The 25467-nt window shown below is 49.1% G+C and overlaps 1 protein-coding gene across 2 annotated transcripts in view; it reads right to left on the reverse strand.

Moving 5' to 3' along the window:
• LOC139228665 (phospholipid-transporting ATPase ABCA1-like) overlaps positions 1–25467 on the reverse strand; it is a 218882-nt gene that overhangs the window by 169044 nt on the left and 24371 nt on the right. For both annotated transcript variants that reach the window (XM_070859893.1, XM_070859892.1), the window contains exons 2-3: positions 16492–16601; positions 8220–8313 (exon numbers count right to left, since the gene is read on the reverse strand). In XM_070859893.1, coding sequence (XP_070715994.1) covers positions 8220–8313; positions 16492–16557 — 160 coding nt within the window. In that variant the 5' untranslated portion in view covers positions 16558–16601. The remainder of the gene's footprint in view (positions 1–8219; positions 8314–16491; positions 16602–25467) is intronic.

The following is a 25467-nucleotide window of genomic DNA, read 5'->3' on the forward strand; positions in this document are numbered from 1 at the left end:
CCAAGTCTCGTACATGGATTAGATGCAAAGTAAAGTTTCCTTCACACTGCCCCATTAAGCACTCCCAGGTCAGGTACAGCACGGGTTAGATACAGAGTAAAACTCCCTCTTACACTGCTCCATCAAACACTCCCAGGTCAGGTACAGCACGGGTTAGATACAGAGTAAAACTCCCTCTTACACTGCTCCATCAAACACTCCCAGGTCAGGTCCAGCACGGGTTAGATACAGAGTAAAGCTCCCTTTATTCAATCCAAACATTGCGCCCAAACGCAAATTCAAGAATTGTGGACAAATGCTATCTCCCTCACCAACTATCCTGATATCTCGGATTAAAAATAACAATTCAGTCCCCAATTATTATACGTACCTCATAATGAAATCTTCAGCTGAACTACAGCAAGCCTGCTCAAACAGCATTCAGACAGTTGGCTTAGGCAGCTCAAGGGCTGCCTGGAGCCAATACACACAACAGAAACAGATTCCTTTCAAATCTGGAATGGTGCCAAATGAATTGGAAGAAAAGTGTCGACATTCTACTGGAATAAAAGTCAGCAAAGACAGAGTCCTGAACAGTGAAGGGCTCAGAGCCTGAAGATCTGGTTCACAAGGCATCTTTCATTTCTAAGTGAACCCATTATGTGCAATCAGCTACAGAGTGATACTCACCCGAGAGCACTGGCTTTCTGCCAGTGACTCCAGTGTTGGCAAAGCCCTTATGCTCTGAACCAACTTATCGCATGGCGCAGCTCCCAATTCTTTGGGCAACACTCTTCAGTGTAGCTATATTTTCTGACTGTCAGGTTTTACTGGCTTCACTGCCTCTCAAACACGGAGTACTGATGTTATATGGAATATATACATTGAACAGCAGTATATATTATATTGCTGCCCTAAGCGAGACCCGGCAGTCAGGGGAAGGCCAGCTCAAGGAACAAGGTGGATGGTACACTTTCTTCTGGAAAGGGAAACCAGAGGAAGAACGCCGCCTCCACGGAGTCGGCTTCGCCATCAAAAACGAGCTGGTCGACCGTCTCAAAGACCCCCCCTGCGGGACTAACGAACGCCTCATGACTCTTCGACTCGCCCTATCCCGGAACTAGTGCGCCACAGTCATCAGTACTTACGCCCCAACACTTGATGCAACTGATGAGGCCAAAGAGGGTTTTTACTCCAACCTCGAAAAATCCCTGACCTGTGTCCCTGCGGGCAACAAACTGATCCTCCTCGGTGACTTCAACGCCAGGGTTGGCAAGGACACAGACCTCTGGGGAGGAGTGATTGCCAGAGGGGGTAGGGAAAGCCAACTCCAACGGTACCCTACTCCTGACAAAATGTCCAGAGCACGAACTTGTCATCATCAACACCTTGTTCCGCCAGAGAGACAAATACAAGGTATCGTGGCAACACCCTCGCTCCAAACACTGGCACCTGCTCGACTGTCATCGTCCGAGCCAGGGATCGCAAGGATGTACGCATCACCCGTGCCATGACAGGAGCTGACAACTGCTGGACGGACCACCACCTAATCAGATCCATCATTGACATCAACATAGCCCCAAAGCGAAGGGGGCAGCAGAAGCAGTGCCGCAAAAAAAGTCAATGCCGGGGCACTTAAAGACCCAGCTAAGAGAGTCCTTTACAGTCAGCGCCTCACAGCTAACCTGGCGTGCCTTGATGACCCCGAGACGCAGAATGCCCACAGCACTTGGTCTGCACTCCAGGCCTCCATAACCAGTGTCTGCAAGGAAACACTCGGTCACTCAACCAGGAAACACCAGAACAGGTTTGATGAGAATGATCAGGAGATTCAAGAGCTAATAGATTGCAAGCGCAGGGCATTTGAGCCTTAAACAGCAATCCAACTGGGGAGCAGCAAAGCAGCATTACAGACGGCTAAAGGCTAAGGTCCAACAAAAAACCCGGGACCTAAAGAACAGGTGGTGGATGGAGAAAGCACAGGAGATACAGCAGCTGGCCGACAGCCACGATATGCGAGGATTCTTCACCGCAGTCAAGGCCACATACGGACCAAACTCCCAAGGCCCCACCCCGCTGCTGGCCAAGAACGGGGAAACACTCATCAAGAACACCGAGGCAGTCAGGACCTGCTGGAAGGAGCACTTCGAAGATCTCCTCAATCGAGACTCTGCCTTTGACTCGAGTGTTCTCGATTCCATTCCGCAGCATGCGACCCGCCACCACCTCAGTGAAACCCCAACACTGCACGAGGTAGAAAAGGCCATAAGACAGCTAAAAAATAACAAGCTATGGGAGCGGATGGAATCCCAGCTGAGGCACTGAAGTATGGTGGAGAGGCACTGCTGGCGCGAACACACGACCTCAAATCTCTCATCTGGAGGGAGGAGAGCATGCCGGGAGATCTTAGCGATGCAGTGATCATGACCATCTTTAAAAAGGGGGACAAGTCCGACTGCAGCAACTACAGGGGAATCTCCCTGCTATCAGCCACTGGGAAAGTTGTCACTAGAGTCCTCCTCAATCGTCTTCTCCCCGTGGCCGAGGAGCTCCTCCCAGAGTCACAGTGTACAACGGACATGATTTTTGTAGCACGACAGCTACAGGAAAAATGCAGGGAACAGCACCAGCCCTTATACATGGCCTTCTTCGACCTTACAAAGGCCTTTGACACTGTCAACCGCGAGGATCTATGGAGCGTCCTCCTCCGTTTCGGATGCCCCCAAAAGTACTTCACCATCCTCCGCCTGCTCCACGATGACATGCAGGCCGTGATCCTTACCAACGGATCCATCACAGACCCAATCCACGTCCGGACCGGGGTCAAGCAGGGCTGCGTCATCGCCCCAACCCTCTTCTCAATCTTCCTCGCTACCATGCTCCACCTCACAGTTGACAAGCACCCCGCTGGAGTGGAACTAAACTACAGAACCAGTGGGAACCTGTTCAATCTTCGCCGTCTCCAGGCCAGGTCCAAGACCACCCCAACCTCTGTCGTCGAGCTACAGTACGCGGGCAACGCCTGCGTCTGCACACACAGAGGCTGAATTCCAAAACATAGTCAATGTATTTACCGAGGCATAAAAGAAAGCATGGGCCTTACGCTAAACATTAGTAAGACAAAGGTCCTACACCAGCCTGTCCTCGCTGCACAGCACTGCCCCCCGCAGACATCAAGATCCACGGTGCGGCACTGAACAACATGGACCACTTCCTTTATATCGGGAGCCTCCTATCAACAAGAGCAGGCATTGACGACGAGATCCAACACCGCCTCCAGTGTGTCAGTGCAACCCTCAGCCGCCTTGGGAAGAGAGTGTTTGAAGACCAGGCCCTCAAAACTGTCACCAAGCTCATGGTCTACAGGGCCGTAGTAATACCCGCCCTCCTGTATGGCTCAGAGACATGGACCATGTACAGTAGACACCTCAAGTCGCTGGAGAAATACCACCAACGATGTCTCTGCAAGATCCGACAAATCCCCTGGGAGGACAGATACACCAATATTAGCGTCCTCATCCAGGCCAGCATCCCCAGCATTGAAGCACTGACCACACTTGATCAGCTCCGCTGGGCAGGCCACATAGTTCGTATGCCAGACACGAGACTCCCAAAGCAAGCGCTCTACTCGGAACTCGTTCACGGCAAACGAGCCAAAGGTAGGCAGAGGAAACGTTACAAGGACATCCTCAAAGCCTCCCTGATAAAGTGCAACATCCCCACTGACACCTGGGAGTCCCTGGCCAAAGACCGCCCTAAGCGGAGGAAGTGCATCTGGGAGGGCGCTGAGCACCGCGAGTCTCATTGCCAAGAGCATGCAGAAATTAAGCGCAGACAGCGGAAGGAGCGTGCGGCAAACCAGGCTCCCCAGCTACCCTACCCTTCAACCACTGTCTGTCCCACCTGTGACAGAGACTGTGGTTCTCGTATTGGACTGTACAGCCACCTAAAAACTCATGCTAAGAGTGGAAGCAAGTCTTCCTCGACTCCGAGGGACTGCCTATGATGATGATGATGATGATATTATATTACACAAGCCTCCATGTGTCAACTTACTGATCATCATAGGCGGTATCTCGAACGAGGATGACTTGCTTCCACGAGTTCACAGGTGTTTCAATGAAGGACCCGATATTCCAGTCCTGAACTCCATATTGAAGGGTGGAAGATGCCGGTGCTTGGATTTTTTTTTTAACGTGTGGTGACCGTTGCACACCAGCCACCACACGGGCTTGACAGAGCTAGGTCTTGGTCCAGTGGCAAGGGTTAACCAGGATGACTGGAGACATGCTCTGCTGCACGGACCTAGCGGGCACACATATCGCAGTGTGGGCTGGCCCGTGCTGCCCTGGGCTCTTCTGGGCCCCGTAGCCTCATTTGCCGCACCTCCGCCACAATCTCTCACTGCTCCTCCGCCACAAACATTCACCGCATCTCCCCCACGATCTCTCGATCACGATCACATACTAAACTCATGATAAATACACGCACCAATATATGTTAACACATCTATTACACATACACACATATGCACTTCAGTATCCCATGGCATCATCATCGTCATAGGCAGTCCCTCGGAATCGAGGAAGACTTGCTTCCACTCTAAAAGTGAGTTCTTAGGTGACTGAACAGTCCAATACGAGAACCACAGTCTCTGTCACAGGTGGGACAGACAGTCGTTGAAGGAAAGGGTGGGTGGGACTGGTTTGCTGCACACTCTTTCTGCTGCCTGCTCTTGGTCTCCAACGAGACTCTAGGTGCCCAGCGCCCTCCCGGATGCACTTCCTCCACTTAGGGCGGTCTTTGGCCAGGGACTCCCAGGTGTCAGTGGGGATGTTGCACTTTATCAGGGAGGCTTTGTATATTTGGATACAGCCCATGTATATACACTGAAGATGATGTTGCGAAATATTTTTAATATGTACATGTCCAATGATTCAGAGGTTAAATTTGCCACCAAATAAGGTACTGAGCCATGAGGCCAGGTAGGCCCCAGGTTCAATGCTTGGTTTCGGTTTTGAATTAGATATATATATTTTTTTAAAGTCAGCTAGAGTTCCATTTTCTGATCACTATCCCAGGACTCCTGCTGGAATCTGGCGAGGACAGGAGAGCGTTGGGTTCAGCTTCGGAAAGCTATGAGACCGAGGCAGAAGGGTTTGAGCAACGGACAACATGTTTGTGGCCTCCTGGAGTTTGATGTAGAGGAGCTGGGGAGGAATTCTTTCAACAGAACTGGCTACAAGTCTCTGCTTTTTTGCCTCGCCCATGAGGGGGAGGGGGAGGGGGATGGAGAGAAGAAGGGGTGGGGACAGAGGACTGAATCCAGTACGGTGTAGGAAGCTCAAAGGATAACTTTTTCTTATCCTGAATACATAAAATAACTCCCCGCCCCCCGCCCCCCCCAAGGTTAACTATCCTGCAGACAATCACCATCAAGGTTTACACATTAAGAATAGCCACTTATACAAGGCCGCAGAGGGCACCAAGTACCAGTGGAACACATAACCCAATGAGAGTCAGTATCCGAGAACTGTACCCCAGTGAGAGTCAGTATCCGGGAACTGTACCCCAGTGAGAGTCAGCACCCGGGGACCTGTACCCCAGTGAGAGTCAGTTTCCAGGGAACTGTACCCCAGTGAGAGTCAGTATCCAGGGAACTGTACCCCAGTGAGAGTCAGTTTCCGGGGAACTGTACCCCAGTGAGAGTCAGTATCCGGGGAACTGTACCCCAGTGAGAGTCAGTATCCAGGGAACTGTACCCCAGTGAGAGTCAGTATCCAGGGAACTGTACCCCAGTGAGAGTCAGTATCCAGGGAACTGTACCCCAGTGAGAGTCAGTATCCAGGGAACTGTATCCCAGTGAGAGTCAGTATCTGGGAAATGTACCCCAGTGAGAGTCAGTATCCGGGGAACTGTACCCCAGTGAGAGTCAGTATCTGGGGAACTGTATCCCAGTGAGAGTCAGTATCTGGGAACTGTATCCCAGTGAGAGTCAGTATCTGGGAAATGTACCCCAGTGAGAGTCAGTATCCAGGGAACTGTACCCCAGTGAGAGTCAGTATCCAGGGAACTGTACCCCAGTGAGAGTCAGTATCCAGGGAACTGTACCCCAGTGAGAGTCAGTATCCAGGGAACTGTACCCCAGTGAGAGTCAGTATCCAGGGAACTGTATCCCAGTGAGAGTCAGTATCTGGGAACTGTACCCCAGTGAGAGTCAGTATCCAGGGAACTGTATCCCAGTGAGAGTCAGTATCTGGGAACTGTATCCCAGTGAGAGTCAGTATCTGGGAAATGTACCCCAGTGAGAGTCAGTATCCAGGGAAATGTACCCCAGTGAGAGTCAGTATCCAGGAAACTGTATCCCAGTGAGAGTCAGTATCTGGGAAATGTACCCCAGTGAGAGTCAGTATCCAGGGAACTGTATCCCAGTGAGAGTCAGTATCTGGGAAATGTACCCCAGTGAGAGTCAGTATCCAGGGAACTGTATCCCAGTGAGAGTCAGTATCTGGGAACTGTACCCCAGTGAGAGTCAGTATCCAGGGAACTGTACCCCAGTGAGAGTCAGTATCTGGGAAATGCACTCCAGTGAGAGTCAGTATCTGGGAAATGTACCCCAGTGAGAGTCAGTATCCAGGGAAATGTACCCCAGTGAGAGTCAGTATCCAGGGAACTGTACCCCAGTGAGAGTCAGTATCTGGGAACTGTACCCCAGTGAGAGTCAGTATCCAGGGAACTGTACCCCAGTGAGAGTCAGTATCTGGGAAATGCACCCCAGTGAGAGTCAGTATCTGGGAAATGTACCCCAGTGAGAGTCAGTATCCAGGGAAATGTACCCCAGTGAGAGTCAGTATCCAGGGAACTGTATCCCAGTGAGAGTCAGTATCTGGGAACTGTACCCCAGTGAGAGTCAGTATCCAGGGAACTGTACCCCAGTGAGAGTCAGTATCCAGGGAACTGTACCCCAGTGAGAGTCAGTATCCAGGGAACTGTATCCCAGTGAGAGTCAGTATCTGGGAAATGTACCCCAGTGAGAGTCAGTATCCGGGGAACTGTACCCCAGTGAGAGTCAGTATCTGGGGAACTGTATCCCAGTGAGAGTCAGTATCTGGGAACTGTATCCCAGTGAGAGTCAGTATCTGGGAAATGTACCCCAGTGAGAGTCAGTATCCACGGAACTGTACCCCAGTGAGAGTCAGTATCCAGGGAACTGTACCCCAGTGAGAGTCAGTATCCAGGGAACTGTACCCCAGTGAGAGTCAGTATCCAGGGAACTGTACCCCAGTGAGAGTCAGTATCCAGGGAACTGTACCCCAGTGAGAGTCAGTATCTGGGAACTGTACCCCAGTGAGAGTCAGTATCCAGGGAACTGTATCCCAGTGAGAGTCAGTATCTGGGAACTGTATCCCAGTGAGAGTCAGTATCTGGGAAATGTACCCCAGTGAGAGTCAGTATCCAGGGAACTGTATCCCAGTGAGAGTCAGTATCTGGGAACTGTACCCCAGTGAGAGTCAGTATCCAGGGAACTGTACCCCAGTGAGAGTCAGTATCTGGGAAATGCACTCCAGTGAGAGTCAGTATCTGGGAAATGTACCCCAGTGAGAGTCAGTATCCAGGGAAATGTACCCCAGTGAGAGTCAGTATCCAGGGAACTGTACCCCAGTGAGAGTCAGTATCTGGGAACTGTACCCCAGTGAGAGTCAGTATCCAGGGAACTGTACCCCAGTGAGAGTCAGTATCTGGGAAATGCACCCCAGTGAGAGTCAGTATCTGGGAAATGTACCCCAGTGAGAGTCAGTATCCAGGGAAATGTACCCCAGTGAGAGTCAGTATCCAGGGAACTGTATCCCAGTGAGAGTCAGTATCTGGGAACTGTACCCCAGTGAGAGTCAGTATCCAGGGAACTGTACCCCAGTGAGAGTCAGTATCTGGGAAATGTACCCCAGTGAGAGTCAGTATCCGGGGAACTGTACCCCAGTGAGAGTCAGTATCTGGGAAATGTACCCCAGTGAGAGTCAGTATCCAGGGAACTGTACCCCAGCGAGAGTCAGTATCCGGGAAATGTACCCCAGTGAGAGTCAGTATCCAGGGAACTGTATCCCAGTGAGAGTCAGTATCTGGGAAGAGTCAGTATCTGGGAAATGTACCCCAGTGAGAGTCAGAATCCTCAGGAGAGAAGAGAAAATATTGAGGATGTGAGGAAACAGTGCATTCTTGTATCAAGCTCCATTATTACTTACATTCATGCTGCTCAAATGGTGGATGGGACTGCCGCACTGAGATTAATATAAAGAAGAGAAAGAGAGGCCATAAAAGCTCGATAACCAGCTGAATCTGCAAAACAAACGCCGCAGGAATTAGGAAGTGTAAAGACAGGTTTTAACACTCGTTGCACACAGAACATTCTGTAACACAGCAGAGTCCCTTTCAATGTGCCTGAGACTGCAGCAATAATCTCTTCAAGAGGAGTTAAACTAACATGGCAGGGGGATGGGAACCAATGCAGGGAGACAGAGGGAAATAAAATGGAGGCAGAAGCAAAAGATAGAAAGGAGAATAGTAAAAGTGGAGGACAGAGAAACCCAAGCTAAAAAACAAAAAGGGCCACCTTACAGAAAAATTCTAAAGGGACAAAGTGTGTTAAAAAGACAAGCCTGAAGGCTCTGTGCCTCAATGCGAGGAGTATTCGCAATAAGGTGGACGAATTAACTGCGCAGACAGCAGTTAATGGATATGAAATAATTGGCATCACGGAGACATGGCTCCAGGGTGACCAAGGCTGGGAACTCAACATCCAGGGGTATTCAACATTTAGGAAGGATAGGCAGAGAGGAAAAGGAGGCGGGATGGCGTTGCTGGTTAAAGTGGAAATCAATGCAATAGTAAGGAGGGACATTAGCCTGGATGATGTGGAATCGGTATGGGTGGAGCTACGGAATTCCAAAGGGCAGAAAACGTTAGTGGGAGTTGTGTACAGACCACCAAATAGTAGTAGTGAGGTTGGGGACAGCATCAAACAAGAAAATAAGGGGTGTGTGCAATAAAGGTACAACAGTTATCATGGGCGACTTTAATTTACATATTGATTGGGCTAACCAAACTGGTAGCAATGCGGTGGTGGAGGATTTCCTAGAGTGTATTAGGGATGGTTTTCAAGACCAATATGTCGAGGAACCAACTAGAGAGCTGGTCATCCTAGACTGGGTGATGTGTAATGAGAAGGGACTAATTAGCAATCTGGTTGTGAGAGGCCCCTTGGGGAAGAGTGACCATAATATGGTAGAATTCTTTATTAAGATGGAGAGTGACACAGTTAATTCGGAAACTAGGGTCCTGAACTTAAGGAAAGGGAACTTCAACGGTATGAGGCGTGCATTGGCTAGAATAGACTGGCAAAGGATACTTAAAGGGTTGACGGTGGATAAGCAATGGCAAACATTTAAAGATCACATGGATGAACTTCAGCAATTATACATCCCTGTCTGGAGTAAAAATAAAACGGGGAAGGTGGCTCAACCATGGTTTACAAGGGAAATTAAGGATAGTGTTAAAGCCAAGGAAGAGGCATATAATTTTGCTTGAAAAAGCAACAAACCTGAGGACTGGGAGAAATTTAGAATTCAACAGAGGAGGACTAAGGGTTTAATTAAGAGGGGGAAAATAGAGTACGAGAGGATGCTTGCAGGGAACAAAAAAAAACTGACTGCAAAAGCTTCTATAAATATGTGAAGAGAAAAAGATTAGTGAAGACAAACGTAGGTCCCTTGCAGTCAGATTCAGGTGAATTTATAATGGGGAACAAAGAAATGGCAGACCAATTGAACAAATACTTCGGTTCTGTCTTCACGAAGGAAGACACAAATAACCTTCCGAATGTACTAGGGGACAGTGGGTCTAGTGAGGAGGAGGAACTGGAGGATATCCTTATTAGACGGAAAATTGTGTAAGGGAAATTGATGGGATTGAAGGCCAATAAATCCCCGGGGCCTGATAAGTATTCTGGGATGCAGACTAAGGAAGTGGTCCTAGAAATAGTGGATGCATTAGTGGTCATTTTCCAACATTCTATAGGTTCTAGATCAGTTCCTATGGATTGGAGGGTAACTAATGTAACACCACTTTTTAAAAAAGGAGGGAGAGCGAAAACGGGTAATTATAGACTGGTTAGCCTGACATCAGTAGTGGGGAAAATGTTGGAATCAATTATTAAAGGTGAAATAGCAGCGCATTTGGAAAGCAGTGACAGGATCGGTCCAAGTCAGCATGGATTTATGAAAGGGAAATCATGCTTGACGAATCTTCTGGAATTTTTTGAGGATGTAACTAGCAGAGTGGACAAGGGAGAAACAATGGATGTGGTGTATTTGGACTTTCAAAAGGCTTTTGACAAGGTCCCACACAAGAGATTGGAGTGCAAAATCAAAGCGCATGGTATTGGGGGTAATGTACTGACGTGGATGGAGAAGTGGTTGGCAGATAGGAAGCAGAGAGTTGGGATAAACAGGTTCTTTTCAGAATGGCAGGCAGTGACTAGTGGAGTGCCGCAGGGCTCAGTGCTGGGACCCCAGCTCTTTACAATATACATTAACGATTTAGATGAAGGAATTGAGTGTAATATCTCCAAGTTTGCGGATGACACTAAACTGGGTGGCGGTGTGAGCTGTGAGGAGGAAGCTAATAGGCTGCAGGGTGACTTGGACAGGTTAGGTGAGTGGGCAAATGCATGGCAGATGCAGTATAATGTGGATAAATGTGAGGTTATACATTTTGAGGGCAAAAACACGAAGGCAGAATCTTACCTGAATGGCGGCAGATTAGGAAAAAGGGAGGTGCAACGAGACCTGGGTGTCATGGTTCATCAGTCACTGAAAGTAGGCATGCAGGTACAGCAGGCGGTGAAGGCGGCAAATGGTATGTTGGCCTTCATAGTTAGGGGATGAGTATAGGAGCAGGGAGGTCTTATTGCAGTTGTACAGGGCCTTGGTGAGGCCTCACCTGGGATATTGTGTTCAGTTTTGGTCTCCTAATCTGAGGAAGGACGTTCTTGCTATTGAGGGAGTGCAGCGAAGATTCACCAGGCTGATTCCAGAGATGGCTGGACTGTCATATGAGGAGAGACTGGACCAACTGGGCCTTTATTCACTGGAGTTTAGAAGGATGAGAGGGGATCTCATAGAAACTTGTAAGATTCTGATGGGACTGGACAGGTTAGATGCGGGAAGAATATTCCCGATGTTGGGGAAGTCCAGAACCAGAGGAATAGTTTTAGGATAAGGGGTAGACCATTTAGGACTGAGATGAGGAGAAACTTCTTCACTCAGAGTTGTTAACCTATGGAATTTCCTGCCGCAGAGAGTTGTTGATGCCAGTTCATTGGATATATACACAAGAGGGAGTTAGATATGGCCCTTACAGCTAAGGGGATCAAGGGGTATGGAGAGAAAGCAGAAAAGGGATACTGAGGGAATGATCAGTCCTGATCTTTTTGAATGGTGGTGCAGGCTCGAAGGGCCGAATGGCCTACTCCTGCACCTATTTTCTATGTTTCTATGTTTCAATCCGTTTGCTATCAAAACAGTAATGCACGACAAAATGGACATATATTGATCGGTCACACCAGTTTTGTTTCGCTTTGTGCTAAAAGAATCAGACTTGGTAAAATCTGATTCACAAGCACCTCAGACAGCTGCAATGTCCTGTGGCCAGTTACTGAACATTACTTCTGATACACATTGTATACCAAAGGTGATGGAAAATCAGAGGGCGCGAGTGTGAAGGAAGTAACTTAGTGGTTAAGATTGAAAGAACTTGCATTTATATAACGCCTTTCACAACCTCAGGATCTCCCAAACCACTTTACGGCCTATGAATTATTTTCGGAGTATAGTCACTGTTGTAATGTAGGAAACGCGGCAGCCAATTTACGCACAGCAAGCTCCCACAACCAGCAGTGAGATAATAACCAGATCATCTGCTCTTAGTGATGCTGATTGAGGGATTAAATATTGGCCAGGACACCAGGGAAAACTCCCCTACTCATCCTCGAGTTAATGCCATGGGATCTTTTACGTCCACTTGAGAGCAGACGGGGCCTCGGTTTAAAGTCTCATCCAAAAGACGGCACCTCCGACAGGGCAGCACTCCCTCAGCACTGCACTGGAGTGTCAGCTTAGATTTTGTGCAGCGACTTGAACCCACAAACTTCTGACTCAAAAACAAGAGCGCTACCCACTGAGCCACGGCTGACCGCTCAAAATATTTCCTCAGTCTCTCTCTGTACTCATGCCTGCTGCTTTAAACACTACGGACCCGAATTTGATCAAAGCCAAGTTCTGCCCATGTACCGTCGAAAAGACCGCTAAGATCCTGACGGTACTTTGGGCTGAAGTTTGGGGGGAAAAATGGGGGGGGGAAAAATACCCGCCAGAAAAAATGGGTGTTACACGCCGATTCTGGGCGGCAAATGCGATCCTCGGCAAAGTAACACCGAGGATAGAGTCGGGACCGAGGGGTGGGGGGGAAAAAATGTTCAACAAATAAAAAACAAAACATGACAAAACCTTCAGAGGACCCTTTCAAACAAAATCGCTGCAAAAGAAATAAAGAAAAACATCTCACTCACCCTTTCTTGCAAGTCTTCACAGTTACCGTCCAGGGAACACCTGCTCCCACATGGCAGTCTTTTCTCGTGCTGGAGCGGAGGACTGCTTGGGTGAATCTCGGGCGGGAGGACTTTTTTTGCCGTTGCATGCCAGCGGATGCCAGCGGACGCTCCCCAGCGGTTCTTTCAAACCGCCGGCGTGAGGGCCTCACCAAACTCGCACGGAGGGGAGAGCGCTGAGAAAACTCGGCGGCAGCCGGCGGTAGGGTGATCAAATTTGGACCAGACAGCCTGGTGCGCTGGGATTCCCTCCCCAAATAACCCCATTTGGCCAGTTACCACTTCCCTCCCAGCTTTCAAAAGCCTCTTAAAAGCCCTTCACTCCACCCTGGTCTTCAAAGCCCCCCCCACCCACCCACCCTGGTCTTCAAAGCCCCCTCCCCACCCACCCACCCTGGTCTTCAAAGCCCCCCCTACCCACCCACCCTGGTCTTCAAAGCCCCCCCCCCACCCACCCACCCTGGTCTTCAAAGCCCCCCCTACCCACCCACCCTGGTCTTCAAAGCCCCCCCTACCCACCCACCCTGGTCTTCAAAGCCCCCCCTACCCACCCTGGTCTTCAAAGCCCCTCCACCCACCCACCCTGGTCTTCACAGCCCCCCCACCCTGTCTTTTCTGGATTCTTTTTACTTCCACCTGCCCTGCCCTGTAATGAACTGAGGAGCCGTACAGAAAAATACAATTCTAAAATATTTTTAACATTTGAATTATTTCCAATAAAAAATTCTGGAGAAACATCTTTTACTCAGAGAGTGCTTCAAATGTGGAAATTGGAGTAGTTGAGACAAATAGCTTTGATGCATTGAAGGGAAAGCGAGATAAACACATGAGGGAGAAAGAAATGGAAGCTGGGACATTGAATAAATTTAAGACAGAAATAGACAGTATTTTGAGCGATAAGGGGTTATGGGGAGCGGGCGGGGAAGTGGAGCTGAGTCCATGATCAGATCAGCCATGATCTTATTGAATGGCGGAGCAGGCTCGAGGGGCCGTTTGGCCTACTCCTGCTCCTATTTCTTATGTTGTTATGATATGCTGATGGGGTAAGATGAAGTAGGGTGAGAGAAGGCTCGTGTGGAGTATAAATACTGGCACACATCAGTTGGGCTGAATGGCCTGTTACTGTGAAATTCTATGTAATATGACATCACCTTTTCAAAAATAAACAGACCACATTTCCGATCCCAACACAGACCCACCATATTGGGCCCCCTTGCCTCCAGCGCTGCATAGTGACATCACCCGGATCTGGGAACTCTTCCACTGGGGTTAAATCAAGTTCTCAATTTCAAAGTAGTCAGAGAACCGACTTGGAGGGTCACCTAATGACTGGAAATGATAGTCCCAGCAAAGAATGCAGAGAGTTCAGCTGGGAGCATCCTGGAGTGACGGACACCTACAATACTCCAGGCAGGAAACGTGGTTTCTTTTTGGAGAAGCTACATGTCTTCTCACAGAGAGATTGGATTATAAATGGAAATAAGGCCAACATTAAATTAAAATGACAGTCGTGGAATATGAGCTCCTAACAATAGATTTAAAATCAGAGTCTGCTCCTAATAGGCCAACCTTGATCTAAATCCACTAGCCCTAACCCACAACCATTTGTCATGTCCGAAAGGCTCGGTTGTTCGCACTCTCATCTTCAAGTCAGAAGATTGCGGTTCCAGGCCCAGCTCCAGGACTTTAGTACATCACCATTAAAGAAAGGAATTATTCGAACAAATTCTTTCCTCATAGTTCCCCTTACACTGCTGATATAATGATCTCCGTCCGGCCCAGCAATTGGAGAGCTACATTTGGCATCAGCACCTCTGATCTAAAAAGCGGGAAAACAAAACAAAATTCATCCAGGGTTCCTGCTCCTCATCGCCATCGAGTGACACCTGCTAGAAATTGCAGACGTTGCACAAGGACATGATCAGTCTTAACTGTGATGCCCACATGGGTGAATAGCCTGCTGACACTCACTGTCCAGACTCACTAGGGCAAAAGCCGTTGGCGCCAGTACCTCAGCACAATGAGGAGGGGAGAGACGAGGAGAAAGCCACCATGTAATTGGAGTCGCGATTAGCTGCTCTCGGACAGATCCCTGGGGAAGATGAGGCCTGATTGCACAATGCTGCAGGCTATAAAATTCCACTGCCACAGCCTTGTGCCATCACCCAATATTTTTTTTTTTATTAATGATTGGAGCTAGGCTCTCTATTCTGCTAAAACAAAAATCCTGAACTCGAGACAAAATAAAGCACTAAAATCTGAAGAGCAGAGTGCTCACTGAGAGCACTGCCATGCTGAGACCGCAGTGCTATCATTGCCACAAACTTAATCAATCGGGACAGAGATAAAGAGAAGCTGCAGCATTGAGGGGTGGCCTCCACAGTTCATCATCATAGGCAGTCCCTCAGAATCGAGGAAGGCTTGCTTCCACTCTTAGAATGAGTCCTTAGGTAGCTGAACAATCCAATATGAGAACCACAGTCCCTGTCACAGGTGGGACAGGCAGTCGTTGAGGGAAGGGGTGGGTGGGACTGATTCGCCGCACGCTCCTTCCGCTGCCTGCGCTTGGTTTCCGCATGCTCTCGGCGATGAGACTCGAGGTGCTCAGCGCCCTCCCGGATACACTTCCTCCACTTAGGGCGGTGTTTGGCCAGGGACTCCCAGGTGTCAGTGGGGATGTCGCACTTTACCAGGAAGGCTTTGAGGGTGTCCTCTGCCCACCTTTGGCTCGTTTGCCGTGAAGGAGTTCAGAGTAGAACGCTTGCTTTGGGAGTCTCGTGTCTGGCATGCGAACGATGTGGCCTGCCCAGTGGTTCATGCCTCCGCAGTTCATGCAGCAATGGGCACACCAGCCAATTATAAATGGGAAATTATGTATGGTTATCGGGGCTGAGCCACGCCAGGTTCAATTGCCACGGTATATGGATAGCTGATCTGAGCTGGGGTATCAGTAAGAGATGCTACCATTGTACGCAGCTGCCCTGGATCAGGAAGGGGCATAGTACTCAACCAAGGTTCCAACTGCTGGTCATAACCCACTGACCCCGCCAGAAAGTGGGTGGGTGAGTGGATACGGGCTGCGGACTGAACTGGGCTCGGCTGTGATGCCCGCCTTGACCAAATAGCCTCCTCACGCTCAAGCCTGAATTTTCTGATCAGCAGTATTTTAAACACAAGTTATTACTATCTTTATAATCTGGACTCTTAGCAGAAAAGCTCATTACTTTTTAATGTCTTCATGACAAAGGAGTATATTTTACTTTGCAAAGCTGAAAGGATAGCGCAGTGGGTCAGACACTAGGTTTACGCCTCTGGAGTTTGAGTTGGGCAATGCCCTGCCAATGAGGTGCTGAGCTGGGAAGCTCCCAGATTCATTCCCCTCCGTGCCAAGTTAGCAGATTGCAGTCACGAGTCCCAACAGATCTCAGTGCCCCTGGGCTAGGGAACGGAAAAACAAATCAGCCAGTGTCGGAACAAATGATCCTTATTCGGGTGACGTCAGAGAAGTACTGGAGTGTGGAAACAGGCGAGCAGAGGACTGCACTTGGTTTACAATCCCACCATGATTGAGTCGTCTGTCAACACTGTCTCGGCTCCACGTGAAGAACAGCTAATTAAGTGAAGGACCAGAGTTGACAGGTACTTCAGAACAGCCCATCAGCAGAGTCAGCGACCTCAGGAGGCAATGGGTTAAGGAAAGAAAAACATTTTGCAAAACACTTTTTCATTGAGACAGTGTCCCTTTAAGAGCCGCTCTGCAGTGACCTCCAGTACTGCAAACTGGGAGCACTAAAGATCGCAAAACAGACAAAACTCAAGGACCACGTCGGCTTAATGCATTTGTAACTCACAGTTTGTCTTTTCCGATACGTGAAATTTTTCCAGAGGAGAAGCCGGAGCTGTATCCAGTAGCTCATGTTGGTCCTTATTATTGTGCGTTAGGGAGCAGAGGTAACCTTTGCTGGAACAGAGACAAAGAACATAAAATTATCAAGTTCATTGAGTTCAAGCCCTGACCTGGATCAACGCCATACATCAGGCTACTCAGGACAAAACATGAGCTTCCAGAAAATTAACATTTATTTCCCGCCCAGCCCAATTTTCCCACTCCTTCCCAAGGGTGCTGACTCTTGCTGGGGGACAGTTTGCTGGGTGCTGGCTCTTGCTAAGGTACAGCTCAGCAAATGCTGATTATTTCTGGGATATGATTCCACTGTAGCCCTCTGGTACCTTATCAAGTGGTCATTCGCCATGCATCCGTCTAAATCGGGAGTGTTGGCAGGCTATTCAACTGTGGACAGCAGCGCAACTGAGCCCAATCCTGTGCTCACCTAATGTCAACACACCAGCAATATCCGAAAGGGGTCTCTGGGTCGTGATCAGGAACCTCTGCTGATTCTGCTCCTCGCTAATCTGGGTGTGTTGAGGCCACACGTGGTCCCCACCATCCTAAAAACACCACTACTCACTATTCCGGGAATAACTTGCCACGCTTACCATCTTGGCTCGCGTGAAGGATATTTACTTGGAGAGATACCAGAGGGCGGCTCGGGGCAGGGAACGAAACGGCAACATGAGAGTGAGGACCTGGAGATCAAGCCCAACACGAGGGTGAGGACCTTCAGAACAGTCCATCAGCAGAGTGGAACGAGAGCCCAACACTGGTCTGGCTCCTCAAGGCAGGAGAGAAAATTGGTGGAAAAACAGTGCAAGTAGTAAAGGGAGGATGTTGACTTAATGTGAACACTGGTGTGAAATGGAAATTAATGGGCTGACACAGGCCTCTGTATGCCAGCAGGAGGTCAAGGCGTCCGTGGGTTGGGAAATGTGAGGTTATCGACTTTGGTGGTAAAAACAGAGAGACAGTCTATTATCTGAATGGTGACAGATTAGGAAAAGGGAAGGTGCAACGAGACCTGGGTGTCATGGTACATCAGTCATTGAAGGTTGGCATGTAGGTACAGCAGGCGGTTAAGAAAGCAAATGGCATGTTGGCCCTCATAGCGAGGGGATTTGAGTACAGGGGCAGGGAGGTGTTGCTCCAGTTGTACAGGGCCTTGGTGAGGCCACACCTGGAGTATTGTGTACAGTTTTGGTCTCCTAACTTGAGGAAGGACATTCTTGCTATTGAGGGAGTGCAGCGAAGGTTCACCAGACTGATTCCCGGGATGGTGGGACTGAGCTATCAAGAAAGACTGGATCAACTGGGCTTGTATTCACTGGAGTTCAGAAGAATGAGAGGGGACCTCATAGAAACGTTTAAAATTCTGACGGGTTTAGACAGGTTGGATGCAGGAAGAATGTTCCCAATGTTGGGGAAGTCCAGAACCAGGGGTCACAGTCGAAGGATAAGGGGTAAGCCATTTAGGACCAAGATGAGGAGAAACCTCTTCACCCAGAGAGTGGTGAACCTGTGGAATTCTCCACCACAGAAAGTTGTTGAGGCCAATTCACTAAATATATTCAAAAGGGAGTTAGATGAAGTCCTTACTACTAGGGGGATCAAGGGGTATGGCAAGAAAGCAGGAAGGGGGTACTGAATTTGCATGTTCAGCCATGAACTCATTGAATGGCGGTGCAGGCTAGAAGGGCCGAATGGCCTACTCCTGCACCTATTTTCTATGTTTCTATGACCTGGGGAACGAGAGCCCAACACTGGTCTGGCTACTCAAGGCAGGAGAGAAAATTGGTGGAAAAACAGTGCAAGAAGTAAAGGGAGGATGTTGACTTAATGTGAACACTGGTGTGAAATGGAAATTAATGGGCTGACACAGGCCTCTGTATGCCAGCAGGAGGTCAAGGCGTCCGTGGGTTGGGAAAGAAAGGGAGGACGAGTTGGAGAACTGTAAGCTGGTTCCAAGGTCACTCTCTAACAGCGCTATAAATAAGTGTTTGGACCCTGAAGGGAGCAGTGCTGGAGTTGCTCCAGTTTCAAACTTATAAGGACAAGAGAAAAGTTGGAGTTAAAAAAAAAGAGAAACATAGAAAATAGGTGTAGGAGTAGGCCATTCGGCCCTTCGAGCCTGCACCACCAATCAATATGATCATGCAACTTCAGTACCCCATTCCTGCTTTCTCTCCATACCCCTTGATCCCTTTAGCCGCAAGTGCACATCTAACTCCCTTTTGAATATATCTAACGAACTGGCCTTAACAACTTTCTGTGGTAGAGAATTCCACAGGTTCACAATTCTCTGAGTGAAGAAGTTTCTGCTCATCTCAGCCCTAAATGGCTTACCCCTTATCCTCAGACTGTGACCCCTGGTTCTGGACTTCCCCAACATCGGGAACATTCTTCCTGCATCTAATCTGTCCAATCCCGTCAGAATTTTATATGTTTCTATGAGATCCCCTCTCATTCTTCTAAATTTCATTGAATATAAGCCTAGTCGATCCAGTCTTTCTTCATGTGTCAGTCCTGCCATCCCGGGAGTCAGTCTGGTGAACCTTCGCTACACTCCCTCAATAGCAAGAATGTCCTTCCTCAGATTAGGAGACCAAAACTGTGCACAATATTCAAGGTGTGGCCTCACCAAGGCCCTGTACCATGAATAGTAAGATAACTACAGACACTGGAGTGCCAGGAGGGCCAGATAGAAACCTCAGTATTCACCAGGTTCCCCTCTGGGAATCGAGTTTGCAAATTCATCCGAGGTGCTTGATGGAAGGAGGAAAGAACCAGGAGTTTACTTTCAGACGCACCAGATTAGCACAGGGTCACAGTTATGCAGGGTGGGTTTATCACAGGGGTATTTCTTTATTCAGAGGATGATTGCAGATTCAATGGCTTCAGTCAGTCCCATAAGCGGTCCGAGTATCTTACTCTTATGGAGATATCTCCCAATACTCTAGATTTACTAGTATGATAGTATAACCCAAGGAGTGTAAAAATAATACACCCTTGTGACTCGAGCTTGATATTCATGACTTTCACGCATGTATTTGTTTGGCAGACTGAGCAAACACGAGATTCGATACAAATTGTTAAGCTAATTTATTTCACAGTCAGACCAACATACAGAGCAGTAGTTGTGATCAGATCCACTCAGCTCGACTGGCCCAACTTGTTTTTGCGAAAGATGACAAACATAACCAACACTCTATCTATACTGAACTACATCAGTAGGTTATCTTGCTTGACTTAAACTTTCAAACTTCTCTATCCTGTATTGCATCCTCTCTCAGCCTTTTGTTGTCTGGCCTCCTCACTGCATCCTGTTTCTGTAATGTCCTTACACTCCACTATAAAGTCACACGAGGAACATTCTGCAAACAAGGTCACTATGTGACCCGAATCTTTATTCACAGGACCAAGAAGTGATGACGCTGCGTGTGACCTCCCTTTATATACCTGGATGACCAGGTGAGGAGTGTCTCCCACAAGTTCAGCCCCGGTGGTCAAGGTGTGCATTTCTTAGGTGTATACAGTATGCAGTGTTGTTACATGAAAGTTACAGTTACATGAAGGTTACATACATGACTTCACCTTTCCCCCCCCCCCCCCCAAACGTCTTATGGGGTCAAAGATTGAGTCTTTCAGGCGGTCGACGCTCTCTCGTGGAGCGCCGCAGTTAGGGCTCTGGTTGTTGAGCCTTGGCATGCGTCTCTGTCACCTGTGGTGATTCCGGCTTGTCCGGGCTGGCCACAGGGACTGTGCATGCTGCTGAATGTTCTTGCTGCTCGTTCACTGGCGGTGGTGTGTGAGCAACATCTCATGATCTTCCTCAGTGTCCATGCTGCACCTTTTTTTTTAAAAAACTCGGTCCAGATGCTTGCGGCATATCTGTCCATTGTTAAGTCGGACCACTATGACCCTATTCCCCTCTTTGCCAATTACAGTACCCTCAAGTCACTTGGGCCCCAAAGTGTGATTAAGAACAAATACAGGGTCATCGATTTCTATGCATCTCCCCTTTGAGTTACGGTCATGGCACTCATTTTGGGACTGGCACTTGCCCTCAACAATGTCTGACAGAACTGGATGAATGAGCGACAGCCGAGTTTTAAGTGTACGTTTCACGAGTAGTTCCGCGGGCGGGACTCCCGTGAGCGAATGCGGTCGGGACCTATAGGCCAGCAGGAGGCGCGATAGGCAGCATTGAAGGGAGGGTCCTTGAATCCGGAGCATGCACTGTTTTATGATTTGGACCGCACGTTCCGCCTGGCCATTGGAAGTCGGCTTGAACGGCGCTGTCCTGACATGTTTTGATGCCATTACCCGACATGAACTCTCGGAATTCATAGCTAGTGAAACAAGGGCCGTTGTCGCTAACCAGGATGTCTGGCAAGCCGTGGATCGCAAAGACCGCATGCAGACTCTCCACTGTGGTGGATGTCGTGCACGAATTCAATATGATGCACTCGATCCATTTCGAGTACGCATCAACGACAATGAGGAACATTTTTCCCATGAACGGGCCTGCGTAGTCTACATGAATATGTGACCATGGCCTGGTGGGCCAGGGCCACGGGCTGAGTGGGGCCTCTCTGGGGGCATTACCCAGCTGGGCACACGTCGTGCACCTGCGAACAGAGTATTCCAGATCTGAGTCAATTCCCGGCCACCATACATGTGACCGGGCAATGGCCTTCGTTAGCACGATGCCTGGGTGCTTGCTGTGGAGTTCCCTGATGAATGCTTCGCTTCCCTTCTAGGGCATGACTACCCGGCTGTCCTATAGTAGGCAGTCGGCTTGGATGGAGAGCTCATCCATCCGTCTGTGAAACGGTCTGATCTCTTCGGAGCATGCTCCATGTGCGGGCGCCCAATCTCCAGTCAGGACACATTTCTTAATCAAGGATAGGAGGGGATCTCTGTTGTTCCAGATTTTGATCTGGCGGGCTGTGATGGGGGAGCCTGCGCTGTCAAAGGCATCAACAGCCATGACCATCTCAACGCTTTGCTCTGCTGCCCCCTCAGTGGTGGCCAGTGGAAGCCTGCTGAGCGCATCAGCACAATTTTCGGTGCCTGGCCGGTGCCATATGGTGTAGTCATACACAGCCAGCGTGAGGGTCCATCGCTGTATGCGAACTGACGCATTGGCATTGACAACATCCCTGTTGTCAGACAGCAAAGCTAACGGCTTGTGGTCAGTTTCTAACTCGAACCTTCTGCCAAAAAGGTACTGGTGCATCTTTTTCACCCCGTAGACACATGCGAGTGCTTCCTTTTCAACCATCCCATATCCACGTTCTGCTTGGGAGAGCGACCTGGAGGCATAAGCCACAGGTTGGAGTTGGCCCTCATCATTACTCTGCTGCAACACGCACCCAACCCATAGGATGATGCATCACATGTCAAAACCAATTTCTTACGGGGGTCGTACAGGGTCAACAGCTTATTAGAACAAAGCAGGTTCCGCGCCCGATTGAAAGACCGTTCCTGACAGTCCCCCAAAACCAATCGCAACCCTTATGCAGGAGCACGTGTAGCAGCTCCAACAATGTGCTTAAGTTCGGCAGAAAGTTCCTGAAATAGTTCAAGAGTCCCAGAAATGAACGCAACTTCGATGTGTTGCAGGGCCTGGGCGCTCGTCAGATCGCCTCCGTTTTGGATTCGGTAGACCGAATCTCGTCTGCAGCAACCCTCCTGCCCAAAAACTCGACCTCTGGGGCCAAAAACACACACTTGGACTTCTTTGTCGCAGGCCGACCCGGTCCAGTCGGCGTAGAACCTCCTCCAGGTTGTGGAGGTGTTCCTCGGTATCTCGACCCGTGATAAGGATGTCGTCCTGAAATACGATTGTTCCAGGGATGGATTTGAGCAGGCTTTCCATGTTCCTTTGAAAGATAGCGGCCACTGATCGAATGCCAAACGGACACCTGTTGTAGACAAACAGCCCCTTGTGCGTGGTGATGGTGGTCAGTAGCTTGGATTCTTCAGCCAGTTCCTGAGTCATGCAGGCTGAAGTGAGGTCCAACTTGGTGAACAGCTTGCCACCTGCCAGCGTGGCAAAAAGATCCTCCGCTCTCGGAAGCGGGTATTGGTCTTGTAGTGACACTCGCTTGATGGTGGCCTTGTAGTCGCCACAGATCCTGACCGAGCCATCCGTTTTTAGGACAGGGACGATGGGGCTTGCCAAGTCGCTGAATTCAACGGGTGAAATTATGCCCTCTCTGAGCAACCTGTCCAACTCACTCTCAATTTTCTCCCGCATCACATACGGCACAGCTCTGGCTTTGTGGTGCACTGGTCTGACGTCCGGGGTGATGCATATCACTACTTTGGTACCTTTGTAAGTCCTGACATCAGGTTGAAATAGTGACTCAAATTTCTGTAGGACCCGAGAGCATGAACTTCGCTCCAAAGATGAAATGGCGTGCACATCCCCCATTTCCAATTCATCTCGGCTAGCCAGCTCCTCCCCAAAAGCGCAGGACCATTTCCCGGGACAATCCAGAGTGGCAGCCGGTTCTCTGATCCATAATGTGTGACCACCAACATTGCACTGCCTAGCACTGGGATGATCTCTTTGGTGTACGTCCGTAATTGCGTGCCAATGCGCTCTAGTTTGGGTCTGCTAGCTCTGAGTGGCCATAGTTTCTCAAATTGTTGGACACTCATAAGTGACTGGCTGGCCCGTGTCCAGCTCCATGCGTACCGGGATGCCGTTTAATAGGACTTTCATCATCATAGGTGGCGTTTTGGTATACGAGCTGTGGATGTTTGCCACATGAACCCGCTGAACTTCAGCGTCCATTGCTTTGTCCCAAGCTTCAACCTGCCTTGCAGACCCCTCTTCTGGTTCATCTGCCTCGTAAAATAGCCTCGCTGCGGGCTTCCTGCACATTCTGGCTCAATGTCCACTGAAGTTACAATTTCTACAGATAAATTGTTGAAACCTACAGGTTTTTGCAGCATGTCTGCCCCCGCACCTCCAGCATGAGCTGAGATTGTTGTGAACAAAAGAGCTGTTACCAGGCATTCCTCTCTGATTGTCTCTTTGATTACTCTTGAGCACTCTGTTAATGGGTGTCAATGGCCCCATCCCAGGACGTATTGTCCACTGTGATGGCGTAAATGTCCATTCAACTTGCCATTGTCTCTGTTGAGGACCCACTCAAGAGTCTGTTGCTGCCTGGGTGGTGTCGAATTGCCCTTGCCTGCCTGCGGGGTTCGGAGTCGCGCTTACAATGTTAACTCCCTGATCCATCGCCACGTTGGAAGCAGAGTTGCGCGCGTATATTATCTTGGTTTCCTCCTCCCCCGCCATGAAGGTCTGAGCCATCAACGCCGCCACTTCCAAGGTCAAGTCCTTGGTCTCAATTAGCTTTCTGAAAATCCAGGCATGACCAATGCCCTCAATAAAGAAATCCCTTAATATCTCCCCCCTGTAGGCATCTGTGCAGTTAGAGGCTGGCCAAGCGCCAAAGGTCCGCAACGAAGTCCGGTATGCTCTGTCCTTCCCGACGTCGGTGTGTATAGAATCGGTGTCGGGCCATGTGTATACTGCTCGCCGGTTTGAGGTGCTCACAAATCAGTTTGCTGAGCTCTTCAAAAGGTTTTGTCCGGCTGCTTCTCGGGTGCGAGCAGGTCTTTCAACAGCGCGTACGTCTTGGGTCCACAGCTGGTCAGTAGATGCGCCCTTCGCTTGTCAGCCGCTGCATCGCCCAGCCAGTCCTTCGTGACAAAGCTCTGCTGGAGCCTCTCAACGAAATCGTCCCAGTCCTCACCAACACAGTACCGTTCCTCTGTGCTACCGGTGGCCATCCTCGTGAGTCGTTGATTCCCGTTTCTCGTCGCCAAATGTAATGTCCTTACTCTCCACTATAAATTCACACAAGGCACATTCTGCAGACAAGGTCACTCTGTGACCCGAATCTTTATTCACAGGACCAAGAAGTGATGACCCTGCGTGGGACATCCCTTTATATACCTGGATGACCAGGTGAGGAGTGTCTTCCACAAGTTCACCCCCTGTGGTCAAGGTGTACATTTCTTAGGTGTATACAGTATACAGTGTTGTCATGAAGGTTACAGTTACATGAAGGTTACATACATGACAGTTTCAAAGAAAAATATCCTATCTCTCAGTTTTAATTCTTACTGCTCATAGCCAGAAAAGGACCTTCCACTGCAATAGATGTAAGGTGTATTTACAATTGTCGAGATAGGCTAATGAACTGCTTATTTAAGATCTATGACAATAGCACAAGAAATAGCAGGAGTAGGCCACACTACCCCTCGAGCCTGCTCTGCCATTCAATAAGATGATAGAAAATTAGAAAATTATGTCACAGAAGGAGGCCATTCGGCCCATAGTGTCTGTGCCGGTCGAAAAAGTGTTTTTTTTTAATTCGTAGCCAATCTTTCCAATTCTTTGTCAAATCACAAACGCCAGAGGTCACCTTGCACACATCAAGGATCACTCTGCGCCAATGCGAAAAAGTGTGACCCAGCCTAATCCCAGCTTCCAGCATTAGGTCTGTAGCCCTGTAGGTTACGGCTCTTTAACAGCACATCCAAGTACCTTTTAAGGTGAGGGTTTCTGCCTCTACCACCCTTTCAGGCAGTGAGTTCCAGTCTCCCACCCCCCCTGGGTGAAGCAATGTTTCCTCATCCCCCCTCATCATGGCTGATCATCTACTTCAGTTCCACATTCCCACCCTATCCTCATATCCCTTGGTTCGTTTAGTGTCCAAAGCTAGATTATTAGCATCTTAGCTATCTATCGTACCAACCTGTAAAAAAAAAACTTGTCTGAATATATTTTACAACTCAACATTGTGAGCAACTCTTTTCTTTCCAAATCTTCTCTGAGAAAAATGGTTAAAAATCCCAACATGCGAGTGGGCACCAGGAGTAAGTTACCAGGATAGCTGGCCGG

The sequence above is a fragment of the Pristiophorus japonicus genome, chromosome 18, assembly GCF_044704955.1.
Source record: "Pristiophorus japonicus isolate sPriJap1 chromosome 18, sPriJap1.hap1, whole genome shotgun sequence".
Classification (NCBI taxonomy): Eukaryota; Metazoa; Chordata; class Chondrichthyes; family Pristiophoridae; genus Pristiophorus; species Pristiophorus japonicus.